The 27,703-nt window shown below is 36.9% G+C and overlaps 1 protein-coding gene and 1 pseudogene across 1 annotated transcript in view; both read left to right on the forward strand.

Annotated features, from left to right (window-relative positions):
- Positions 1–26,951, forward strand: part of Ccdc83 (coiled-coil domain containing 83) — a 45,026-nt gene extending 18,075 nt beyond the window's left edge. Inside the window, exons 3-10 of the mRNA XM_047518354.1 lie at positions 188–350; positions 3,457–3,624; positions 8,162–8,253; positions 10,823–10,891; positions 19,058–19,179; positions 23,603–23,682; positions 24,219–24,418; positions 26,790–26,951. Coding sequence (XP_047374310.1) covers positions 188–350; positions 3,457–3,624; positions 8,162–8,253; positions 10,823–10,891; positions 19,058–19,179; positions 23,603–23,682; positions 24,219–24,418; positions 26,790–26,951 — 1,056 coding nt within the window. The remainder of the gene's footprint in view (positions 1–187; positions 351–3,456; positions 3,625–8,161; positions 8,254–10,822; positions 10,892–19,057; positions 19,180–23,602; positions 23,683–24,218; positions 24,419–26,789) is intronic.
- LOC124959893 (ubiquitin-40S ribosomal protein S27a-like) lies at positions 12,961–13,411 on the forward strand (annotated as a pseudogene).
- Positions 26,952–27,703: the final 752 nt, after the last annotated feature.

The following is a 27,703-nucleotide window of genomic DNA, read 5'->3' on the forward strand; positions in this document are numbered from 1 at the left end:
AATATTCTATCTAATGGTTACTGCATTGATAAGTTTTAATCTAATAAGACCCATAAATCTTTAGAGATATTGTATAATTTATTTGATTAAATGTTCTTGCTTTGCAAGTCTCAGTGTGCTTATATTTGGGGAAAATGATGTAAATAGTTCAGAAGATATTGTTAAATACTGTCAATTTTCATGACAGAATAGGCGCTTAAAGGAGGAACAGAATTGGCACCTGAAGAACCTACTAAAGGAACTGAGTGAGGATAAGTCAGAAGGATTACCAGTTGTAACGAGAGAGGATGTTGAAGAAGCCATGAAGGAAAAATGGAAGTTTGAAAGAGAACAGGAAAAAAACTTGAGAGGTGATTTTAAGAAAGTAGAGAATTATCATAGAAGTATTAGTTATTTCTTGAATGTATTAATGCTTTTGTCTTGCAGTATGTTCTAAATGCTGTGAATGTATTTCACATGACATCATAACCACCACAACCACAAAAACAGAGGTGAATGAGCAGGAGAAGAAAATAAGTAGGCAGAGGAACTGAAGCCAAGCGAGGAGGAAGAATAAGGACAGTGATCAAAAACAAAGAATGATGAACTCTTGATTCTTAACACCGGACAGCATCTATCTGTTAGAGACCACTCTAAACTTCTTCTCACAGTGGGGATTTGTTCTTTCTTTTGTGACATTCTATTGTTTGGTGGGTTCACTGGCTTTAGATTTCATTTAGATTTGATAATGATAAAATGAATATGGAATACCCCCTCCCATTGTCTGTAATGGAGCTAAGCACCCCATTCAGTTGGAAGATGGAGGCATTAGAGTTAGGAAAGGGGAAGTTTGGAGGACATGGATAGAAATGATGCTAGGAGTAGGGGATAAAGCACCTAAGACAAACTCTTGTTATTGACTTAGAAAACCATGTTCCTCAGGGCAAGTTGGACATGTATAGTTTTAACATATGCATTTTCTTTATTCCTATTACTTCATCCTAAACTTGTAGCTGGGATTTCTAAAATCACTTTTGCCAGAATCTCCATAAATATTATGTCTTCTCAGAAGCTGAAAAGTATGGAAAGAGACTTAAGCACTCACTATCAGAAAATACCTAAAGCTGGGAGGCACAACAAGGGACTAGATTTTCCTGAATTTCTCCAGGTTTTCCAGAACACCTACTTACCCAAGCATATTGCATAAAGCAGTCACACTGCTCTAGGTATTTGTTGTTTGGAGTGAAATAGCTTCCAAAACCAAACATGTAAGCTCTATTTTTAGAGGTCTAAAACTATTCCCATAAACCTCTTCCTACCCAAGTCTCTTTATGGGCAGTAGTGATGCTATGAGGTGGTAGATAGTATATTTTGTAGGACTCTTCTCCAAAAGCGTTCTGCATATGTTTGAAAGTAATGCCTTAATATGTCCCTTGAGTTGGGATTGAGACCTCCCAAAGATGCTGAGGTTTTCCTGGTGAACTGTCTTCTAAGGGGTGTGGGCCAGCTGAAGAGTGTCTGTTTATGGTTTGGACTGAGCTTAGGGATGTGTGTGTCATACAAGAGTGGGCCAAGTGGATAACTGAGTACAGCACAGGGAAGGAGGGTGTGTGTGGTTTTCCAAGGAAGAAAGGAGCTCACAAAGGCCAAGGAAGAGAGGGAAAGTGGGAGAACAGATGCATCTGGAAAGAATTTCTGAGGCAATTATGTGCCAAGTAGTCCCTTACAACTCATTTTGGTTTGAAGCAGAAGCAGCAGCTCACCTGTGAGCTTCCTAGAATCATGGAATCTCAGGCCCCACCCAGATCTAAATCAGTCTGCACTTTGACAAAATCTCAGGAGGTTCCTGTGTACAATAAAGTTTATAAATTATTGTTCAAATCTTTTCTCTCAAATTTTAGCTAGGATCTTTCAGGTACAAGGATAAAAATCCAACTCAAACTAGACTGAGCATAAAGGGAATTAGTAATTTTTTCACATAACCAAACCACAGGAAGGGCAGGGTGCTGCTGACCTCTATGCAGGGCCTACATGCTATCAGATCTCAGATTTTTAAAAAATTCTGAGTGTGTTTGTGTATGTGCTACTAAAAGGGAAGAGAAAGGGAAGGGAAGGGAAAGGGGTTTTAAGAAAGTAGAACAATACCCTACCTCCACCTCTTTCCAATACTTCAATGACAGCTACCAACCCTCCCCTCAGGGGCTGAATGTGACACAGGGCTCAGACAGTAGCAGTCTGCTCAAATGAGATGACAGCTGCTCTCTGGGTCATAGTAGTAGCATTAATTTTTAAATGACAATAACAGGCACCATTTGTTAGGAGATTTAAAAATATATAATCTCATATGTGTCGTTTGGGGGAAAAACATGTCTAAGTTTCTTTTAGACCACTGGAACCTAGACCATCTCTCTGGTCCAACTGGAATGCTTCAATAAACATTTATTGAGTACCAACTAATTGCAGACTCTGTGCTAAGGGTTGGATTACAGGGATGAATAAGATGTGTGTCTTACCCTTAAGGAACTCTCAAACAAGGTGGTATGTGGTAATGATTCAAATAGCCATTAAGGTCATTGGACTGTGTGTTGTATAATGTTTCCTATTAAAGAAACATTCAGGGGAGAAATGGCGGCACAGGCCTGTCATCTCAGTTACTCAAGAGATTGAGGCAGGAGAATCACAAGTTCAAGGACAGCCTTGGCAACTTAGTGGGACTTTGTCTCAAAATAAAATTTAAAAAGAGCTAGGATGTAGGTCAGTGGTAAAGTTCCCCTGAGTTCAGTCCCAGGACCCTACTCCCAAATACTCGACAATATTATATGCCTGTTTAAAGACTGAATAAAATATGTTTAGCAAGTGTACCAGGGTAAATTTTATATATTAAAAATAGCTCAATATTTATGCATATTTATTTGGGGAATTCATCTTTTACTCTGAACTTATCTTTCACTCTGAAGTCTGGAGTAGGAAAAGACATGTTATCATGACTTTCATATGCTATTGTTTCACATAAGGGAAATCCAAATTAATGCACTTAGGTAACTGAATCAAAAAGTTACAAAATGACTGCCAAAGATCTGAAAAGGACATAAGTTGAAACTACTTTTTTCCAGAGGCATAATGGCCAGAAAAATGACAATCTACAAATAGAGAGTACCTATGATATAATGCAGTGTACAACTTAAGACCATGTTAAGACATCACAGGAATATTTAAACTTATGGGTTCAAATGCACATATATTTTTTGACCACACATCTAGTCTATAATTGGAAACTTAATTTTACTTGGATTTAAAATCATGAAGGATAAATAATAGTTTAAATAATTTATATTTCCTAAATTGTATACATAAAAGAGTATTTATAAGTTAACAGAATTTTAATACCAGACCTTAACTTCACAAAACCAGATTGTAACATATAATGATTGCAAGGATAATAGAAATGACTTGGTATCTTGATTTTCTTTCCAACAGATATGCGCAGACAAATAAGTAATGCTGAGAAACTATTTCTTGAGAAACTCAGTGAAAAGGAATATTGGGAAGAGTACAAGAATGTAGGGAGTGTACAACATGCTAAACTCATTACCTCCTTGCAAAATGACATCAATACAGTTAAAGAGAATGCAGAGAAAATGTCAGGTCAGTTCCAACAAAGCTAGATCAAATTCAGTAAAAGATCTTTAGGGGGTATATATTTGGAGAAAGAAAAAAATGGGTACTCCCGCATGAATGTCTGCTATGAGCACAACCAGCTATATTATCCCCTGCATCAAGGGAATGAAGTGAAATATTACTTGGAATGGGGAAGATGGTCCTCTGAGGAACCTATAAAAACATTCTCATGATAGAGGGAGTCAGCCTCTATCCAACTAGGACCAGGAAGTGGATATGAGTTTGAGATGGTGTCCGTCAAGTGAGAGTTCTCTTTCCCTTCATCATGCTCCTCTCCTCCCTTCAGCCCTGAAAGAGGAGGCTTGGGGGCTCAAGGCACAGGAAACACAGGAGTCTCCAGCTAGGAAGAGGAATAGTCATCATTTTGAATGAACTTGAATGTTTTGTTTACTGCAGGACACTGAACATATTAAGTAGTACTTATTGGAGGACCTTTCATTACCACAAAGGAACCAAAAATTCATAAAAGTTACTTTTATTTTATTGCGAGGAAGTCACTAGCCTCGTAGTATGAATTTTAAAGGAAGAGAGGAAGTAAAATTGCTTGACTTCTCATGGGTCGTGATTGTTGAATGTGACACTTTCAGTCAGGAATGGGAGGACTAAAGGTAGAATCTGAAAGCCATCGATCAGTTCAGTGGTGGCTTTAGGAATGGCTCCTCCCTACCTTTATCTCTGATGATTTGTGACTGTTTCTCTCAAGGCACCTCTGCTTTGCTCTGTGGGCCTGTCCCCATTCCCTTCTTTTTTCCCGTGGACTAATTCTTGCAGTGTTGTCCAGCCCAGCTTCTGAAGCTGGGTGTCTTTTGTTTACCTAACCAGAAACAACCAAAGACCTTTGTGTATGCCTCCTCATGGATTGCTGGCCAGCCCAAGAACAAAGTGTTCTTTGGTCAACTGTCCAAACCTGCTTTATTCAGTAGCCATCCCTGAGTTGTGACAGGGATGGGGGTGGGTTGGGAGGAGAAAGCACCCAAAACTACTTTAGTCAGAAGGAGGTAGGTGTCAGGAGATTGGGTATAGAAAACAGGCATTGATACATCCTGTGATATGTAGGTCAAAATTAGTTTTTCCTCCCAAAAGGAAATAGAAACTTAGATAAGTCCTAGAATAGAGAAAAGTAAGGTTATTACAAGTAGATAAGTAATTACAGAGTATTTTTATTTTTGTACTTCAATAGGGGCACGGGACAGGAATCCTTAAAACTTTTTCGTATACTAAGAGTGAATTAAAAGACTTGGTTGGGTTCAAGTCCATTTAAAAATAAATAAATAGCATTACTTCTTTGAATCTTAATTTCCTCCTCTATAAAATGAGAGTCCCCAGGTGTTCCCCAAGAAAACTCACCTTTCCAACATCTGCTTTTCCATGTCTTATATAATCCTTATAAGTTCCTCACGGTTAGATATAATTAGGCCCACTTTAAAGAAAACAGGCTGAGAAAAGTTAATTGACTTAACCAAATTTACATACTTATTAAGTAGTGGAACAGGTGCTTCAGACCCTAAAACCACATCCTTCAAATGGGCCTTCTAACTCCGTGATCCAGTGAGGCAGGGATGGCTCTCTAATACAAACTGTGCCTGCAGAGATGACTGCCTCTGTTCAGTTTCTCCAGAGGAGACTGAAAGGAGGCCCTTGCCCCAGGAGAGGATCAGCTCAATGAAGCTGCGTGACACCCAGAAGTGAGTGAAGAGAGCCCAAGAGTTCCAGAAGGCATGGAGGAGCGGCCAAAGCAGAGCCAGACACCACAGGAAAGGCGGAACAAGCAGGGCAAGCTCCAGCCAGTGCATATTGGGGGCAACTTCTGAGAAATGGCCACTGTAGACTGAGCATCTGAGCAGCCAGAAGTCTTGCAGCATGAAATCAGGATCTTCCACGGTCCCATTTGCAGTGTCTTGAACTTTTATGAGGAGACTTCTGCATACCCCTGCTACCTTCACAAATGAGTGGTTAGTAGCTGTCACTCTGCTACAGAAAGCATCATCCAAATCGCAAAGGATAATAGACTTTCACACTCACCCTTGTGCTGGTAACATTGTTTTTAAGAAGAAAAACAGTCCACAGAATGTTAACCAGAGTTTGGAATGCTTATCCAATGTTAATACTGTTTCTTCAGTATTAATATGGCAACAGAGAGAGCTGTAGCTCTTGGTAGTTTATTTTTTGTAATTTACAGCAAATAGTTCATATTGAATGTCATAAAGGACCAGGTTTTATGGTTTCTTTCAGATGCTAAGGTTGTAAAATCTATTACAGCTAAACTCCTGATCCATTGCAACTTTTAGGTTGATGGTTGTGTTTTGTTGGACTTAAGTTTCAAATAAGTAACATTAACCTGATGAGCTTTGGGCTTAAATCAAAAAAAGAAATTCCAGGGCTGGGATTGTGGCTCAGTGGTGGAGCTCTTGCCTCACACATGTGAGGCCCTGTGTTAGATCCTCAGCACTACCGGAAATAAATAAAATAAAGGTATTGTGTCCATCTACAACTTACAAAAAGTAATTAAAAAAAAGAAATTTATTCAAGTGATTATTTCAAATTGGAGTAAGAAAAATGGCAGGCTACATAGATGAGCAAGTGGAGGCTGGAATAATAAAGATTTCTATCTCTTATTTTCCAGATGACAAGTTAGATTAATTCTCCAAACCTCTTGAGCGCTCTTGTTTTGAACCACTGCCTCCATCAGACACTCCAGCTCTAAAAGAAGTCCTCTCTGCATCCCATTTTTCTGGTCACTCTACAACTTGGGCAAGCTCTCTTCTTTCTTTGCTTCCCCTTCCTCTCTCCACCAGTTGCCCCCTGAGGAACCATCCTTTGCTACCCTGGTGCTGAAACCATAGATCACTGACCATCCAAGATTTACAGTTAGCCAAATTTAATTTTCTTCAAAAATTTTTTCCAATATCTACTCTGTCCAGGAACCCTGTCACAGAAAGGCATGGAAGTTTTTACTTTCTGCTAATGGGGAGAACTGAATAACTTTTGCCCAGCTCCATAGTACCCTGGAAGCCACTTTAGTTTAGCTCCTGGTCTATTTGAAGACTGGACCTGCAGATCTGCTTCCCTATGGTATAAGATCCCGAGAGTTCAGCTTTGGCAGCCTTGATCTGTGAAGAAAAATTTGCATTGAAACAACATCCTAAACGGTAGTTACGTTCGACAGCATTCTTCGTACAATATTTATGTTAGAGAATAAGATAAATAGTCCTCTGTGGGCCTTTCCGGAAATCTAGCAACCACAATTTTCAACATTGTTTATATGGAAAAATATATCCAAATAATTATCTTGGATATGTTATAAATAAAGCACAGTTAATGGGGACATATAACTTGGATGTTATAAAAAACACAATTTTGATTACTGTCACATTGACTCATCTGAAGTAGTATAGTTCCCTCGTATTTCATGTTGCTGACTGTATCACTTTATTGAAGAATCTGCTCAGATGTTAACTCCTCAAAAAAATTTTCTCTGATCACCCTATCTGAAAGAGATTTTTAGTTTTTCTTCATCACACACATCACCACCTTAAATATTATTTGTTTTCTTATTGATGGTCTGCCTTTCCCATGAGAATGTACATGTCATAAGAGCAGGGGTTTTGTCCTTCTTAATCAGTAACATTCCCAATGTCTTCAATAGTGTCTGGCATGTAGAAATAACTTGATAATTGTTGGAAAAAAATGAACAAGTTGGACTTATTTTGTCTAGCATTATTTCTCTCCACACTCTAAAAGCAGTCTTAATGTCACTGTGCCTCAATTTCCTTAAAAATGTGTGTTTTTTTAATTATATGCTCTCTAAGCATCTTTCTTTGCTTTCTCAATAATGACATTTATGAGCATAAGAAAATTCATAAGAGAATCCTGCACTTTCTCTGTCCTTTCTTGTGGTGAGCCCAATGTAGAATCAGGTCTTACTTCTTCTCATGCCCCTCTTGCTCCTCATGCTTATCATTCTGTTTTCTCCTACCCCAGGAAATGCATGCCAGGAATGTTGGAAATCTAGTTAGGTGGAATTAGATGTACAGGATGTACTCAAGCAGATAATACAATCGTCTTTGTATTTCTTTCGTGGAATACTTAAACGTTGTGTGATTCGAAGGATAGATTTCTACACGGGTATTAGAGTGTTTTAAATTCTCCCTTTGGAGAGACAATCCTTTAAAAATACAACATTCTTGGAGATCTTAGACTAACCCACATTAAAGTGTTAGCAAATTGTTGGGCACTTCTAAGTGGAGGAACTAGATGCTTTGGTAAAAATGTATGAGAAGCCAGGGGCGGTGGTACATGCCTGTAATCAATCCCAGCTATTTGGGAGGCTGAGATGAAAGGACAACCATAGCAAGACCCTGTCTCAAAAAAAAATTACTGTAAGTATTCAGAAAAAAATAATGTGTAGAAAGGAGAGGTGTGAATTATGGAAGGTGACATTTACTAACATCATAGATTTACCTAGGAGCAGTCTTTTTAAGGCTTACAATTTTCTTTTTTAAAGAACAGTATAAAATCACTCTGGAAGATACTAGGAAGAGAATAATCAGAGAAACTTTGTTGCAACTGGACCAAAAGAAGGAATGGGCTGCACAGGTATATTTCAATTTTCTTAAAACAAAACTTAACGCTTATTTTTTCTCATAGTATATCGCAGTGGTTAAGAACTTTGGGTTCTAAAGTTAGGCAGTTTAAATAACAGTTCTACCATTTATTGGCTGTGTAACTAGGTTTGTTACTTCATTTTTATAAAGTAAATGTTTCCTAATTAATAAAATAGGGACAATAATATTTGTCTTAAAGAGATAATGTGAGGAATGAATGAGATGATTTAAGTATCATAATGTCTAACAAGGAGCAAATAAATTACTATTCGGTTATTTTTAAAGTATAATAATGACTATAACAAACCATTACAATAAATCCTTTGGATAAAGAATAGAATGAAATATTATTTGTCTTAAAGGAACTTATTACATATCCAAACCTAAGAGAGTACACTCTATGCTGCTGGCACTTTAAGTTTGGGATATAACATTTTTTGAGATATAATTTCCAATCATGTATGTTCTCTTATTTCTTTGTTTACACAAAATATCTAAGTTTGTTTTCTTCCATATTCCTTCTCCAAACTATCTCCTAAATCAGTAAAGGAATGTTCAGTAAGGATCTTGGACATCCTTTCTTCAGAATCATAAACATTTGGTCTTTTTAATAGTTCTTTCTCAATTTCAGTTGATTTTGTTTGTTGCATCCCTGTTGGTTCAGTTGTTCCTTCAGTGGTACTCTCCCCATTGCATGATTTTTACTGATTTACACAAATATAGACAATTATGGAGAAATGATCAAGGGTTTGTCTGCCTATGCAATTGAATCACCTTGTAACTGAATCTGATCAAATGGTGAAATTGTCCATTAAGTTATCTGACTATAGTTCAGATGATTGAAAATGTATACGTAGATCAAACAAGCATACAGCTTCAAGCATATATCACAAGGACAGTTCCAAAGACTTCTCTAAGCATTTTACATTTAAGTCTATCAGCAATACTAAAAGGCATAGGGACCTGCTGATGAAGAGATTGAGGCATAGAGGAATAATGTGACTTGCCCAGAGCAAGTAGGAAAATTCACATTCAATTAAGGAGATCTTCTTCAGATCATTGGTGATCACTACACTATTTATTTGCTTTTTTCTAAATACTGCTAAACACTCAACATGGTTGAATTACATTTTCCTTTTAGCTAGTTGTTTTAGCTTGCAGTTCACCTTCCTGTAATACAACCTTAACTATTCATTGATGTGTCACAGGAGGAACTTTTTTAACCTAACTGGTGCCTGGGTCCCACTCATGGATGCTAATGTGATTGCCGTGGGATGTTGCCTGGGTTCGTGGATTTTTCAAAACATACAGGAGAGTATAATGTAGAGCCAAAGTGGAAACCATCACCTCATTGTTAGTGAATTAAGCGATTAGTCATCTGACCTCAGGAGCTACTTCCTGCTTTTGCTCAAATGAAATTTTACATTGGAAGAAACTAGAATTGTTAGATATAACAGGAATATAAAAGTTCCTGGTTCCTAGGATATATATGTCTTTAATAAGCATTATTTAAAGATTTTTTAAATTGAAAATTTTCCATCTCTAAAGACAGCAGAAAAACCCTTCACATACCTTTAAATTATTTCTATCCATATTTATGATCTAGACTATTTTTCTCTTTTTCTTTTCTTTCTTTTTTGTAGAATATTTTTCTTAATTTCTCTTCTTATCCCAGTGAGAGTTGGGAGGTTGAAATAGGATCACAAGCTTGGGGCCAGCCTGAGCAACTTAGTGGGGCTGTAAGTGAGACTGTCTCCAAAAAAGGGTGGTGGGGGCAGGGACTGGGGATGTGATTCAGTGGTAAAATGCCCTTCGGTTCAATCCCCAGTACAAAAAAAAAAAAAAAAAAAAAAATCTCTTCTTTTGCTTCTGTCCTTCAGTTACTGAATAGTGAATTTCTATCATGATCTTCATTTAATAGCATCTTACAAAGAAATAGTGTCATCTACTATAAAATTCTTGTGAGTGAAATTAAAATCCAAGTAATTGAAAAAAAATTTACATTTTATGTACCCGCTCATGAAGTAAGATTTTTTCAGTTTCTTTACACAAAATCTTTCTCAGGAGACTAGCTAATAGCCAGTGTCCCTAAAACTACTTGCTATTAGGTTTATAAATATGTATATTGTTATTACTCTTTTAGAAACTGTTCTAATTAAAAAGATAAAAGTGTGATCTACTCATGCTTTTGCTATATGTTGGATTATATCTGACTATGAACTTAAAGAGTGTTTGATCACTGCAAGTTAGCCATCTCAATTGTGGATTTGATCACTTAATGACTGCTTTTACCACGGCAGATTCAGTCACAATGAAAGCTAAATGAATGGACAGCCACACACTGTTCATTTCTCCAAATCACCTGTAGTAGACAGTGTAAATCAGCAAAAAAATACAATAGGATAAGAACAAATAACTGAACCAAAAGTCTTCCAATGTTCCTAAAATACTTGCAAAATGTAATTTAAAATGAATGATCAGATAGACTGATTGTGTAACACCATTGCTAAAACTATGAGTCACCACATGGCAACTCTTGATTAATACAAACTTTCTTTTAGAATGCTGTAAAGTTAATTGATAGGGGAAGTTATCGAGAGATCTGGGAGAATGACTGGTTAAAAAAAGAGGTGAGTAGAATACATCAAAACAGTTTTTTCTTTCTTTTTTTTTTTTGAACTGGAAAGCATGGAATTTGAGATAAAGTAAAATTCAAGTGAAGTTCTAATCTTTTTAGAAGTTATTACTCAACAAATATCATAAATAATCTCAATAAAAACCAGAAATAATTTGAGGGCTTACAATTCACAGTGTACTCAAATCTGCACAGCTTCTTTATGTCTCCTCCTGGTTGCATTCTGACTTCTGATTTAAATTGCCTCTTTTGGATGATGTAGTCTCCTTTAGACAAGTGTTCAGTTTTTTAGATTTCCTTTTTTCCCTCTGATCTTCAGGAAGTCCCTGGATATATAGAGAAGAAGGTCATACATGACCTTTTGTGGGTATGCTGCTGAAGAAAATGCAGATCCATGGGATTTCCTTTGGATCCTTGCTTCCTGTCTGCGGGGAGGAAGTGCTCTGGTCCTCTCCCTACACTGGTGACTTCTGAAGTGGACAGTGCTGGCCTTTTGGCTATTGTATTGCAGGCAACACAAAACCCACAGTACAGCCATTTTTGTTCAAGATATCCCTGCTTAATGCAGCCTCTGTACCTCACCCAACCTGATCTAGAGCTATTTGAATTTCTTAAGAGCATATAGAAACTGCTGAAACCAGGTGTGCTGACTTAGACTCAGTCGACCACCTGTCTCCCTATACCATGCTACATGCATGACTGCTCTTTTTGGATGTGATCATGTGATGATTTCTAGAACAGGGTCTCTCAGTCTCCACACTATTGACATTTCTAGATAAATAATTCTTTGTTATGGGGTACTGTCCTATTTTCCTTACATTGTACTTGCTGGTCCTTCTGCTCTTACCTCTATTACCTCCTTTCATCTGCCTGGAAAATTCTTAACTCTTCTTTTAGGGTCAGACTTTGATGATCAATTTCCTTGTGAATCATTTTTAACTCCCCAAGGAAATCTTGAGTGCTCCTTCCCCAATGTTCTTTTGTTTTACTGAATTCTTGTTAAATATATTGAAATCATCTGATTTTGCATCTTAATAAACAGAGCTGGCTCTGTCTTTTCAATTATATATCCATGGCACCTGATAAATAATTTGTGCCTATTAAGTAGCTATTGAATGAATGAATGTTAACAAATATAGACATATTTATTTTTAAATTTTTTTAGTTGTAGATGGACACAATATCTTTATTTATTTATATGTGGTGCTGAGAATCAAACCCAATGCCTTACAAGTGCTACATGAGTGGTCTATCACTGAGTCACAACCCCAGCCCCTAGACATATTTATTGAAGGATGAATCACATATATATAGCTGAGATCCTGGATGAAAGAAAAAGTTATGTTAAAATCTTTGTGAATTGTTTATGTTGTGGTTCAAGATAAAATGGGGTAGAGTTGTAGCTCAGTGGTAAGAGCACTTACCTGGCATGTGTGAGGCACTGGATTCAATCTTCAGCATCACATTAATAATAATAATAATAATAAATAATAATAATAATAATTAAATAAAAAAAAGGTATTGTGTCCATCTACAATTTTAAAAAGGTCTCCTAAGGTCCACTGAAATAAAATTATAGAAATATAAAAAGAATCCCTTCTGTAAAGAGAATGGGAGGAGTTAATTAGAAAGTGGGTTTCAACAGTTTTCTGAAAGACAAAAAGCAGATATGAAAGCATGTTGAATAAAACTGGCAGATAACATTTGGTCCAATGTTACAAGAGTGCTACAGAGAATGTGCAAAAACTCAGCCTGCTTTTGGAAACCTGAGGGGTTCTTTGCTTGGAGTCTGTGTGTACTATGAATGGAATGGAAACTGTGTGTACAGGAATGGAAACTGAAGCAGAAAAGAAGAGTTACATGATGATCTCCATCAGCAGGCATCCACCAGGACCTGCTTCTGAAGGCTGTCCTCAGAGAACACTGAGAGAATTATCTGAAAAAAGCTAAGGTTTCTAATGTAGCCATTAGACATTTCTATGCAAAAAATTCTTCCTATCATGGCATTTAAGACTCTGCAATCTAGCTTTCAAATCTGACATTTGAGGTGGAACTGCCACTGAGATGCAGATTTTCGTAAAAACCCTCATAGGAAGACCATCACGTTCCAGGTTGAACCCCCAGATACTATAGAAAATTAAGAACCAAGATCTAGGATAAAGAAGGAATTCCTCCTGATCAGCAAAGACTGATATTTTCTGGTAAGCAACTGGAAGATGAATGTACTTTGACTACAACATTCAGGAGTCCACCTTCCATCTTATGCTGAGTTTTTGTGGTGGTGCTAAGGAAAGGAAGAAGTCTTATACCATTCCCAAGAGGAATAAACATAAGAGAAAGAAGGTTAAGTAGTTGGTTATCCTGAAATACTGTAAGGGGGATGGACATGGCAAAATATGTCGCCTTCGCCAGGGGTAAATGTGGGGTTGGAATTCTTATGGCCAGCCATTTTGACAGACATTATTATGGCCAGTGTTGTCTGCCTTACTGCTTCAACAAACCAAAAGACAAGTAATGTGTATGAGTTAATAAAAGGCATGAACTAATAAAAAAAAAAAAAGTCCACAATCTAGTATCCTATTCTTGCCTCTCATCCTAGAATAAACTGTGTCAGTTCACCTGCCCTGATGTCCCATAAACTGAGTCCCTGAGTTCATGCTCCCATTCAGAGGAAAAATTGGTTATTAAAACAGACTACTTAACACAGTGGTAGAGAAAGTCCACTTCTTTCCCCAGACCTTCCTTAAATATGAAGAGACAACCAAGGACCATCAAGCATATGAATACAACCAATACGAGAGAAGAGAAAAAACAAGTGAACTAACATTAACAAAGTAAAAGCCAAACAATAACAGAAACTGTTCCTGAGAAAGGTAGAAAATTAAAGGAATCAAAAAGATCTTTTATTAGTATCAAGAAATCTGATAAGCTATTTTATTTAGAAAATGAGATACTTTAAGGTAAAAATAATCAAATATAAAGTTAAAAAAAAAAAAAAACAGAACAATCTCTCAGAATGGGAAAGACAAAACCGGGCACAGTGACACATACCTGTAGTCCCAGCAACTTGGGAGGCTGAGGCAGGAGGATTGCAAGTTCAAGACCAGCCCCAACAACTTATTGAGGCTCTAAGCAACTTAGCAAAAAACTAAAAAATGAAAGGGGGTTGAGAATGTGGCTCAGTGGTTAAGTGCCCCTGGGTTCAAACCACAGTACCAAAAAAATAATAATCAAAAATAAAAAAGTGGTGGTAGTGGATAAGACAGAGTACTAATGTAAGATGTACAATATCCAAGGGCTAATTCCAGAAATGAAAAAGAAAGGAAAGGAAATCATGAATGAAATAATAGAAAATTTCTGGTGCTAAAAAAGGACATGAGTTTTCAGAACATCAAGAACAAAGGGAAAATCCTAAACATTTCTGGCAGAAGCTTGTAGGGGTGGAGAGGAAATTAACTGCAAAGGAATAAGAACCAAATGGCATGCAGTTTTTCAATAGCAAAGTGCAGATGGAAAATTATTTCCAACTTGGTATTCTATGCTCAGTTAAGTTAGATTAAGGGCAAAATAAAGCTATTTTCAGAAAAACAAGAGCTCAGAATATTCACTTCTCTATCTTCCTTAGGAATTTACTTAAATAATGCACTTCAGCATAACAAGACAGTAAACAGAGCAAGAGAAAAACAGGAAACAATGTACTTCCCAGTACACCAGGGAAGAAATGTCTGAATGATAATTGTCTTGCAGGCCTAAAAAGCATCCAGATTGAAACTGTTCTCACTTCCTCTAGGCCCCAAACCCACATAATCCACAACCAGCTGTGCAATTCCACCTAAATGCACCACAGACATCTCCAGCCCCTAAACTGAATTCATCTTCCCCTTCCAACAAACACCCTCCTCATGCTATGAGTCCTAGTTAAGGATCCCACCATTATCCAGTTACCCAAGTCAGAAACTTGGGAGTGCCTTAGAAAAGTCCTTTCACTTCCCATATCCAGAAGGCCTCTTCATTCTAGCAGGTCAGGTTTGTGACCAACTCTCCTTTATTTTTTTTCCATTGCCCTCGTATAGACCCACTATCTTTTACACAGATCTTTCAATGCATCTTACCCGGTTTTCCTTCCCCTGGACCAAACACTTCCCTTTTCTTCTTCACATTACCCTAGAGATACCTTTCTAAAACATCTTAGTCTTCTGCTTAAAAACTTTCCATTACAGGTTTTCCAGTCAGTCCAGAGGTGCCAGGGAGCATGGAAGGGGGTCTCCAGGAGAAGTTAGTCTTTCCCCGAATTGCATGCAGACAGGTTTAGACTCTACCTTGTGGGTAACAGAATCAGTGAACTCTTTAACAGCCTGAGTGTTTCCGGATTCTGGGGACAGTGGTAACTTAGGCTTCAGTCGCTCTTTTGTTCCCCAAAATTCCCTTTACATGATAGACAAGGTAACCACCTAATCTGTATTTAATTACTGTCTATGAAATAAACATCACTACTTTTTGAGAGACTTCACTTCGAACTACATGCAGGTCTTAGTGAACCAATCTCTTGTGATTCTCCAATGTACATCTTCATAATTAATTTGTGTGTATGCTCAGCTCTGAACCCACGGTTTTATTTGCCTGCCAAATATTTCCAGATAGATAGTCCAAAGGCACTTCAAATTCAACATATCCATGACTGGACTCACTAAATTCATCCTTAAATTTAACTTCTCCTCTTTCCTTTTCCCTGTCCTCTATTTGACTGAGTAGTTAGTGAGTCTAGGAAACAAGGAATTAAAATAATTTATATGCTCTTTATGGTAGTGACAACTATCTTTAAATTTCCTTTGTAAAGTCATGGTGAGTCAGATATGGTGGCACATGCCTAATCCTAGCTACTCAGGAAGCTGAGGCAGGGGGATTGGATTCCAAGTTCAAGAACAGCCTGGGGAACATAGCAAGGCCCTATTTCAAAATAAAAAATAAAAAGTACTAGGGATGTAGCCCACTGGTAAAGTACCCAGGGTTCAATCCTAGTACCCAAGTAAATAAGTAAATAAATGAAACAAAGAAAAAGTCATGGTGAATAGAGATTCATAATATCCCCTCCAAACCCATCAAGATACCCTCCAATTTAAAGCAGGCATTAATAATTTTTTTTAAAAATTCAAGGTAGGCTTAATAAAGAGTATTAGGGATTAATTTAGTTTTTTTAATATTCTTAAATATAACAGCACTATCCTATAATAAGTTTTCAACTTTTAATAAGATGTTATAGATCTTAGGTTTAGGGGAAATTACTATGAAAGTTATATTTGATAAGAAAGGATTGGTGCCTTGGCTCTTCCTGCCAAAGGCACAAATTATGTTTTGCTTTGTTTTATTTTTTATTTTTCATAATTCAATGGAAATAAAAGACAGAAAAATATCAAATTTAGTTGAATCACTAGCAAAAAGAGGTTGGTAATAAAGGACAAATCATTTTAAGGAAATTCAATAGATTTAATTTCTCATTAGTTCAATAAATATTCATTTAATATTATTAAATTTATTCATAAAATTAATGAAAACTATTTCCAGTTATAAATATTACCATAATAATTAAAAATTGTCTGGAAACAGAACAATATATGTCAATTTCTTTGAGGAAGGTTTAGAATGAGTAACAAAGGATATTTAATAATGGAACTTCTGGAAATATTTCTCCATTTAACTACTTTTCAACAGTAACCAAAAACTTAGATCTCTGGGAAGGATACAGAGATGCCCTATTGCATGATTTTCATTATCTGGTTTTATTTAGCATGCTTATGAGGAAAATGATAATTGGAATTTCCTAACAACTTAGACTAACTTAACAAATTAAAAGCTAGAGAAACTAGACAGAGAAATTCTAGGAAGTTAGCAATCAGAATGTCAAGGCTAAGTAGATCTTTCAGAAGAAAATTTCAAGAATTTATGTTTTATTCAAGATCCTAGGTCCCTGAATTATATAATAATTTTAACTAAATTATCTTTCCCAATTTCTAATTTCTATGTACATTTCTTAAGTATTTGGGGACAATTAGTATTTCACTTTTTCCTCCTTTTCACTGTCTTATCCCAGAAATCTGAAGGTACTTATATGACTATGAAAAGGAACCAGTTTAAATTTTCCTAACATTTCAGAAGGCAGAGAGAGAGACAGAAATTGATGAGAACATTACTGAGAACTTTAAAGAGGAAGGTGATGTTGTGGATATCTTTAGCCTGAAAGACTGGATGTAGCTCCCCGAAAAGGACCTCATTCCCAACTTTGGAAAGAGACCAAGAACTATGTGTGCTGCCTCCCAAACATGCAAAACCCTTAGGTCAAACATTTCCAAATGTTCTATTATTTTTCTCTGCTTATAATCTTTAGCTCTGTTTCTTATCCTTTGACATTTTAAAATCATAAACTTCTCCTTAATGCATTCAAGCTTGTAATCGAGTTAATTATCTCTCAACGTATGAGATCCTTGAATACCAACCCCTGACTTTGTTATTGTATTATGAACTTAAATGATTTTGCTAAATTGTTTGATGCAGGAAATAACACATGCTTTTTTTTCTAACTCAAAGCCACCAACAGTGTTTGAGTCTTTTCTGTGACACTGGCATTACTTTATAACTATTTGTGATTTTGTTTATGGGATTATGAACTGTCTTGAGGGAAGGAGTCATGACTTACTCACCTTTGTATCTTTCTACTTCTAGCTCAGATCCTTGTCTATAGAAGATTTCATATATTTAATAAATGACTTATGTGATAGAGCTATGCATGTGGAAATATGCCAAATGCTTCAAGATTCAATTATATCTTCACTTAGATCCTAGTGACAAAGCAGACTGTGTTAGTCATTTTCTTCCAGGTACTCATCTCAGTTGTACTCTGCAAGTCCTGACAAGAAACTGTGTATCTAAATCCTTCACCTTCATTGTTTCATCTCTTTCCCTCAAAACTCACATTACTGCCTCCTACTTGTCTTCCTGCTATCCTCCTCAGCCTACCGCTTTCTATTTATACTCTTAGTTCTAATTCTGATTCTTCCCCATGAACACCTCCTGGAATGGCATCTATATAGTTCATACCACTATCAAGCCTTCTTTAGTCAAAATATACCAAAATATACTTCTTAAGGACTGATGAAAATTCAATCAACAGAACTGCCAACTTTTGTTCATATTTTATTTCTTCAATAAACATTCACTAAGCTTGTTGTGTCCAGCATTTACCTGCCATCACGTGGAGAATAAAAACCAGGCTCATTAACTTTATTTGACCCTAATTGTCTACTTCCTCTCCTGCTTCTCCCTGCTGTCACTTTGTATGTAACCACATCAAAATAATTGTGCCTTTGCATATGGTTGTTCCTTCTTCCTAGAAAGCAACTTCTTTTGTCTGTCTGAGGGATCCCTACTCGGTTTCAAGATCTGGATTAGATATTATCTCTGTGAATTCTCCCTGTCTGGACACCTGACAAATAGGGTACATCTCTCTCCTCCCACAGCAGCAGGACAGCTTCCATTATGGTTTTATCACATTGATTTCTGTTTTTATCACCATTTTCTCACTAGGCTAAGAGATCCTAGAAAGGTATTGTTATCTTGTTCCTTTGTTTCCAATGTATAATATTGTTTCTGGCACATAGGAGGCATATAATAAAATTGAAGGAATAAACAAATAGTATTTCATCTATCTGACAGTTTCCAGAATTACCCCAGCACTTAGAACATAATTGTTTTATAGGGACTGATAGAAAGGTCTGTGCTTCATTTTTTAAATACCATAATATATCATTTTCCCCAGTATTATCAGTTTTCATTGTATTGTTTATAATTACCCTTAGATTCTTGTTTAGCCTTCTTATTAATCTCTGCCTCTAGCTTTTATATAAGTTCAGCAATATTTCTAAAGTTAGAAAAAGACAAATTCTGCTTCCTGTAATAGCTACCTAACCATGAAATAAGTTCTGATAATGACCTAGAAAAGAATCCTACCTATTCCTTCTTACAGAAGAAGGATAAAGCAAACCCATAAATAAATAATATATGATAGACCTTCCCCTCAAGCACATGCAATTTCAAGAATTGAATTTGCTATAGAAGTCCTTACAGAACTAAATAAGTATCAATAACAAGTTTCTTCTTCTGACAACAGATTGCAATTCACAGGAAGGAAGTTGAAGAATTAGAAAATATTATTCAAAAACTGGAAGAAGAAAATTTGGTGCTTATTGATCAACTATTCAACTGTAGACTTGTGGATCTCAAAATACCCAGGTGAAAGTCATTAACATATCTAGAAAGTGTTTGGTAAACATTTGTCATCTGTAAAAGGTTTTGGTTTTTTAAAGATAATTTAAATTTTCAGTGCTTCGGTCAGATTGCAGTAGTCAAAAAGAACTCACAAAATGGCCACGATGAAGGTGTAAGATTATCACTATTAACCATTGATTGGTACAGTGTAAACTTTGACTTATTTCTTCTACTAGTGCACTATAGTCACAACAAGAAACACAACCATGAACATCACAACTGTCAACCTTCAGAAGCCTACAGGCCCACAGAAAAGGCCAGAATTAAACGCATAACACAGAAGCAGAAAATGTATGAGGTGTAGGTTTAGCACAGAAAGGCGTGTGGGGAAGATCAACTCTCTTGAAGCTTTTTGGAAGTGTTCTGTCCTTCTGGGCATCTCAGAATTATTTCCTCTGACAAAGTAGTCAAATTACTTTGGAAGTGAAGAAAACAGCCTGGCATTTCCAAGTCACATTTATTCTTGTACTGGAAACCAATATATACCAAATATATATGTGTGTGTGTGTGTGTGTGTGTGTGTGTTATATATAATATATTATGACTTTGTGTTTAAGTTAGCTATTTTTCTTAACTGACCAATAAAAGGTGTGTGTGGGGGGTCCTGGAATATGGAATTAAAATTCAAAGTGACTTTCATTCTTTTATTATTTGGGTAGTGAGAAACAAGTTGTCTAAATTGTAGTATCTTTAGGAAGATACTACATGTGTGAGTATAGGAGATAAATGTTTAGATCTAGAAATTAGATATTAAGCTGAATATGATAGAAAAACCAAGAAAAAATTTTCTTCCAAGTATTTCCCTATGCCTGTGTGACTTGGAAAAAATATCATCTGATATATGATGAAGTGTTTCTTATTACGAACTTCCTATTTCGTTCAAGGAAAGGTGGATACAGGCAAGTTGTGGGTTCCTTATTTTGCAGGCTAAGTTATGGGTGTCAGGATATAAGATTAGAGAAATTGGGAGATAGTGTGATTCCTTTATAGACTGCAAGCTGGATAGGGGAAGTCAGAGAAGAGGCCACTGCCTCCCTTCCACAATTGTTCGCTTCTCCAGGAAAAGTAAACACCAAAGTAGATAATGTAGAAGGTGAGGCTGAATGAGTTACTAGACATCTGTACTTCCAGTCTGAGCTGTTGTCCCGTGTGCCTTTAAGGGGTAAGTAAGTGCCTTTGTTTTTCTCCAGTAGGCCATGTTTCTGTGATCAGGTCATCTGTTGCTGCCGCAGCCACCTTCTTTGTGATCAGGTCTAATCTCTGTCATCTGTTGCAAGTGTGTATCTTCTAACCACTGTTATACCTGCTAATGACTATCCTGTTTTCTGAACTGGCCAAACCTTAGGAGGGAGCTACTATCTAAACTGCCAGCTCCACTTTTCTGCTTCAATAAATGCAGTCTGGTATATTTGATTTGGTGCCGACGTGAACATAAAGTAGTAATAATCATAACAGAGGGAATTTTTTCATTGACCAGAGAGGAATTGGCAAGGACAGAAAGGGATGTGTGATTTTTTTTTTTTTTTTGCCATTGCTGGCTCTCAAACCCAGGGCTTTCACTGCACATGCAAGACCAAGTGCTGTCACTGAGCCACATTACCAGCTCAGATGTGAAACACTTAATGGGGATTTTCATTAATTTTTTGGGGTGCAATTTAGCCCTATTCTCTGTCTTCTCCATGAAAATCTTCAGTATAATCCATATTGTTCACCAATGTATTAGGGATTTGTTTTCTTTAGTGGGAAACATGGAATTCTTAGTCTTGCTTCCAAGTTGGAAGAGATCAGATCAATGTCTTTTGAAGGGAAAAGAAATATCTTAGATGATATTTATAATAACTGGGCTAGGTGTCCCCAGTATGTGCTTCCATAGCACCCTGCACTTTTCCTTTGTTTTTTTTTTATTTATTTTTATTTTTTTGTGGTACTGGGGATTGAAACCAGGGCCTTGTGCTTGTGTGGCAAGCACTCTACCAACTGAGCTGTGTCCCCAGCCCTGCACTTTTCCTTTGTGACCAGATTTGATCATTATTATTTAGTGTCTGCTTCCTTGCTGGATTGCAAACTCCCTGAGGCAATGGTTCAGAACACTTCAGAAAGATCTACATTAAAAAAACAGGGAATGTGGGCTAGGGATATAGTTCAGTTGGTAGAGTGCTTGCCTCGCAAGCACAATGCCTTGGGTTCAATCCCCAGCACCACAAAAAAAAAAAAAAAAAAAAAAAAAAATGACAATAATAAAATTAAAAGGACTAGGGATGTAACTCAGTAGTAAAGTGCTGGGTTCAATCCCCAGTATCCTCCCCAACACACACAAAAAACAGGGAATGTGTAAAATTCTCCACTATCTGATAGACTTTTTTTTTTTATTGTAAACAAATGGAATACATGTTGTTTCTCTGTTTGTACATGGCGTAAAGGCATACCATTTGTGTAATCATAAATTTACATAGGGTAATGATGTTTGATTCATTCTGTTATTTTTTCTCTCCCCCCCACCCCTCCCACCCCTCTTTTCCCTCTATACAGTCCTTCCTTCCTCCATTCTTGCCCCCCTCCCTAACCCTAACTCTAACCCTAACACTAACCCCTCCCACCCCCCATTATGTGTCATCACCCACTTATTAGTGATATCATTCGTCCTTTGGTTTTTTGAGATTGGCTTATCTCACTTAGCATGATATTCTCCAATTTCATCCATTTGCCTGCAAATGCCATAATTTTATCATTCTTTATGGCTGAGTAATATTCCATTGTATATATCTGATAGACTTCTTAATCAAGGATTACCTGAGAGTATTCAGAAATCTTTACAATACCCCATTCCAAGTCAAAGAAACATTTTATGATAAATGCCCTTTCCACCTCTTTTTTGAGAAGTTGTCCCCTATAATTCTAGTAGAGTGGTTCTAAATAAACATGAACTGGGCTGGTAATGCAGTTCAGTGGCAGAGCACTTGCCTAGCATGTGCAAGCCCATGGGTTCAATCCCCAGCATGGCAAAAAAAGAAAAAAAAATTAACATGACATGAACAGTCCCCAGAGGACACATAAAAAGTTCTGTTTTCCTGTTTGGATAAGGAATGGGCTATTTTGCTTAATAGAGTCACTACATTTCTGATGCAGAGCTCCCCAAGTCTCTTTCCATCAGAACTCACATGGAACATCACAGTATTTGTTTGATGCACTGGGTTAAACAGATATGGCAAGTGTCAACCAGAGGTGACTGCCCTGGGACACCAGTACCAGAGGACTGAGATTTAAGTGAGCCAATACCTAACAGTAACTTAATATATCTTTTAAAATATTTTCTGTATCATTGACTATCAAGTGTTGTTGCCCTATAGTGGTACAGGAGTGACAATAAAATAATTAAGAGAGAAAGCTATATTTATAAAGGTCATGACATTTAGAAAGATCTTAATTATTCAAAATGGTAAAGTCAGGAAAGAATTCTATAGCCTCAGACATATCTAGCTGCAGGTCAGAGCTATACATGAAACGAATCTACTAGACTGTCTTTAGAAGGTTTTACATATGTAAATATTGTATGTAATGCAATAACAGTATTTGCTAGAGCCATAAGTGTCTGGATGACACTTTATTTACGTTCTTTAAATAACTGAAAGTCCCTAATTTAGGGGATTTACTTTGGTTGCTGTGATGCTAAGCATAAGTGGTCTGTACATCTGCAAAGGTCTCATTGCTTCATGCTGTTTTCAGGCAAACCCCATGGAAATGCCATACAGAGCTTTCAAGGCATCATATTTTCTTATTGAAAATTCAGTGGGCATTCTGAAAAGGAGAGCACAGAGTTAAATACATGCACAGAGAGGTGCAGCAGCATATACACCTCAATCCACTGGGCTTGTAGCCAAAACATGTAACTCAGTGAAAGCCAGGACCCAGATGGCAGCTCAAATCTATCCCATTCAGGCCACTGTCATTCCTTATCTGAATTCTTACAAGAGTAACCTAACTGGTGTTATGTTTATTCTTGTTTCTGGAACTTTGAATGTGTTATCCCCTTTTCTTAGAATGCTCTTCCCTCACTCTCTGCTCTTCCCTGGTGAACTTCTGGCTCTTCAAGACTCAGCTCAGGTTTTATGTCCTATAGGAAAACTTCCCTCCCCACTAGGCTAACTCAGATGCTGCTTCATTCTGCTGTGCAGCATTCTCACACTATGTCAATTACCCAGCTTGGTACAAACTATCACTCTAAAATACTGTATGACTGTCTGTCACCCCACTGTGCCCTATGCCTAAGGTTAAAAACTATGTTTTATTTTCTGTGTGTCTCCAGCACCCAGGAGAAAATCTGACACTAGGGAGCACATAATACAATATCTACTGACTGAAAGTCTGTTTTTCTTATTTGTTCTTTTAGGCGACTGTATCTTACTCAAGCAGCTGGGCAGCAATTGCCACCTGAAGAAATGCCTTTGGAATTTGCAGAACCATCTACAGGTATTATTTTGTCACAATGGTGTTGACATGTGTTTTTCTTTCAATTTAAAAAACAGTTATTAAGTATGTATTATGGGCAGCAACCTACACACAAGAAAGCTATTCAGGGAATAGATACAGGCCAGCTCCTCTGGATTTCTCACTTCTTGTAATGTTTGAACTAATAGGTCTCCTCTCTCTAATGGCATTTTCTAGTCAAATTCACCATATTTCACAATGATTTAAATAGATGCTAATGGAGAGTGAGGGGGTATTGCCTACACTGACAGTTGGGTTGCCAATTTAGCAAACCAAAATGCCAACACACACACACACACACACACACACAGATTCCCAAGTGATTACTGTGACTTATTAGCTAACAGAAGGAAATATGATTTAAGAGTTCCTTAAAATGCCCCCCCTTACTTTAATCCATACATTTTCCACTTCTAATGCTCAAAGTTCTTTTAAATTAAAAATGTGACAAGGATGTATTGCTTTTTATTTTTGTCAGTTCAAAATATATACTTAAGTAATATTTGCATTCATTCCAGAAGAGAAGACAAAATTGCAACCCACAGAAAGTACAGACATGTTCAGCTCATCATTTGGGAGCAGTGTTCTCCATCTCAGTCATGAAGATAGTACCAGTGATGCCCAGCATCTGAAGATCGGTGAAGAGGACACCTTATACACAGACTCTGGGGACTCTCATGTGAAATATTTACTATATGAAGATGAGCGGGATTTCAGGGTAAGTTTCAGGAGAATAAAAATTTGACTACTAGGAGAATGTTGTTTTATTAACGGAGAAAATTAACTTAAAGCATGTATAATGAATCCTACTTGCAATTCTTAGTAAAATGGGCCCATCATTCACATCTCTCATTGGATACTATTTTTACTCCTACTTTTGGCCAATTTGCTTACATATATTAATTTATAGACATTCGTTAATAGAATACAATGTAAGTTATCTAATGCCGCATAACAAATTATCCCCATAGTGGTTTAGAACAATATTTATTCTCTTTCAGGGGTTCTGTTAGTTAGGAATTCAGGCAGCGCACCACTGGACAGTTCTCACTTGGGTCCTTGGGCAGTTGTACACATATGTTGGCTAGGGCTACAGTCAGCTGAAGGCTTGTTATGGAAGAATGATCCACTATCAAGGTGGATTACTTACTTACATGGCTAAAAAGTTGATGCTGGCTAAACTAGGCCTCAGTTCCTCTGCATAAGGGCCTCTCCACAGGCTGCCTCGAATATCACTTTGTTTTGATGTTTCGTTTCTCCTACCCCAAGCAGTCACATAAGATAAAAGCTGCAATGTTTTATATGACTTAGCCTTGGAAATCATATACTATCATTTCCATCATATTCTATTGTTGATGTATATTATTTCTATCAAGAGAAAGGAACACAGCTGTTACCTCTTAATGGAGGAAGATCACCCACATTTTAAGAACATCATGGGGGGTAGGACATATATTAGGCATCATTGTAAAGTACAATTTTTCACATATACCATTAGTTGAAGCCTGGAGTATCAAGGCTTTTAATTTGAAATTCTCTTTCTGGTTACCCCCATTGCCATTCCTTGCTATTTTCCTTCTTGGTTCCACCAAAAAGTTAAAAGATCTTCTGGAACTTTAAAGTCCACAGAGAAAGAAGGATGCATAAAAGCAAAAGAAATAAACCATTATTTTAAGTAATTATAATTCAGTCCTACTTCTATCAAGTGACCATTTAAAAACTAAAATTCAGGGACTGGGAATGTAGATTGGTGGTAAAACACTTGCCTCACATGCTTGAGGCTCTAGGTTTGATTCCCAGCACCACCAAAAAGATTGAAGTTTTAGCCTACCATTCAAATTCCTCCAGGTGGATCTTGGAATCATGACTTCTGGTATGTCACGATGATCTCTGGCAGCAGATAATTGTTTATAAAATCCCCGAATTGGGGCTTGTGGCTGGAGATATGGCTCAGTGGTAGAGTGCTTACCTAATATGCACAAGGTCCTGAGCTCAGTCTCCCGCACAGGGGGAAAATTCCAAAGGCATTCTTACTGTTCATGAGTTTGTTGTATGTCCAAATTACACCATCACTGTATGTAACGTGGTAGACCTCCTATCTTACATTTATAATAGCTCTATAATTATATATTTTAACACCTAAATGCAACCATACTCATTTTTGAGAAATAAATGCTGCTTCCTTTTTTCATTCAACCTAAATTCAAATAAATAATGAGAACCTCATTTCATGCTTTTGTTAGATGCCTGGGAATTTACAGGGCAAAACAAGTCTCAAAGATGCCTGTTTAGTAGGCCCAACCCCCAAATTGCTTACAGGTTCATAGAAAAACAAATAAGAACACCAATTACCATATAAGAGGAAATGTATCTCCTGTATCTGTCTCTCTGACCAGTCTATGTGCTTACGATTGCACCGCAGCACTTGATACAGGGCCCGGCACATAAGGACACTCAGGAAAGGTTTGCTGAAGTGTTAAAGGAATTGAAAAGCAAGGGTTAAAGTTGGGAGGTTTCCAAAAGGAAAAGGATGTTGGGTAGTGCCTGAGCTGGTTCAACATCATTTTGGGTTAGCTATGGAATGTCATATAAACTAGTTTTCTAATTCTGCTTGTTGACATCTAAGATCAATTTGGCAAATGGCAAGTTCTATTTACATAATATTCAACTATCCTAGGAAAACAGTGAAGCACATGGAAGTTGTTAAATATTAGGATATTTAAAATGTTATTTCCAGAATCTTCCCCTTGGTTCTTGAATAATACAGAAAAGTTTGTTGTGGCTATATCCTAGTTAGTTGAGAGCTATGTATATGTGGCCAATACCCTTTCGCAGAATACCAGCCTTGTTGCTTGCTTTTCAGGAGATATTGCCTACTATGCCCTACCTGGTATATAAGCTTACAAAGTGTTTTTTTGTGAGTTTTCTTTTTTTCAATAATGATTCTCATATTTCATGTGTTACATAGCATTCTGGTAATCAGGAGGGCAATGGAATCTTCCAGTTAAAGGCCAACTATAATAAAGAAAATCTAATCTTTCAGCATTAACTTGTCAGATAACCACTCTTCTTTTATCTCTTCACCATAGGATTATGTAAACTTGGGTCCACTGGCTGTGAAGCTCATGAGTGTGGAAAGCAAGAAAATGCCTATTCATTTTCAAGAAAAGGAGAGTCCAGTCAAATTCTATGAAGATGTCAGTTGCCCAGAAAGTCGCATCACTTATAAGATGGTGAAGTCTTTTCTCTAAGACTGAAAGTTGCAAAGTAAAAACTTTTCCTTATAAATGCTTTGGGAATTGAAGTATACCAGTTGCCCATTTTATTTGGTTACACTTTGGTCCATTTTTAAACTTATTTCTAAAGATCATAATTGTATTTAAAATCAAAGTTTCAAGTATTCAGTTATTTATTTGCATGGTCTGAATGACAAAAATGAAAGTACACTTAGTATTTCTACATTGAAGTACTGAGAACTATGACTGAATTCAAGTCTCTGAGGTTCCTTCCCACTTAAAAATTCACTGATTAACCTATGACTCCAATTTGAAATAGTTAAATTAGAAATGTTCCTAATAAAAATTTAGAGGTTAACATAGCATTGATACACATCTTTCCTTGTCAGGGTGCTGAGAAGCCAGTCTATAATTCAAGTCTATTCTTTAACCCTACCTGTAATGAATATTAAACATGTAGATACAAATAAATGAGGGTGTGAATTTATTTTGTAAAAATAATCCATTAATAAGGAGATCTCCCCGTCACCACCTATATAAAGTTCAAACTGCTGAGTCCCTACTTAATGCAATAACCACTTCCCTCTGTGGGTACCATAAGTCATAGGTAAAATGACATCAGCACTCCTTGGATCATCAAAACTAGATACCAACACCAAGTGCCATGTTTCTGTAATCCTTAGTGATGTAAAAGATAAGCCCCTTCAGTCATCAATGGGAGATGTTATAAAAAATAATTGACTTAGGTACAGTTTCCTAACACCCCT

The sequence above is a fragment of the Sciurus carolinensis genome, chromosome 11 (assembly GCF_902686445.1).
Source record: "Sciurus carolinensis chromosome 11, mSciCar1.2, whole genome shotgun sequence".
NCBI lineage: Eukaryota > Metazoa > Chordata > Mammalia > Rodentia > Sciuridae > Sciurus > Sciurus carolinensis.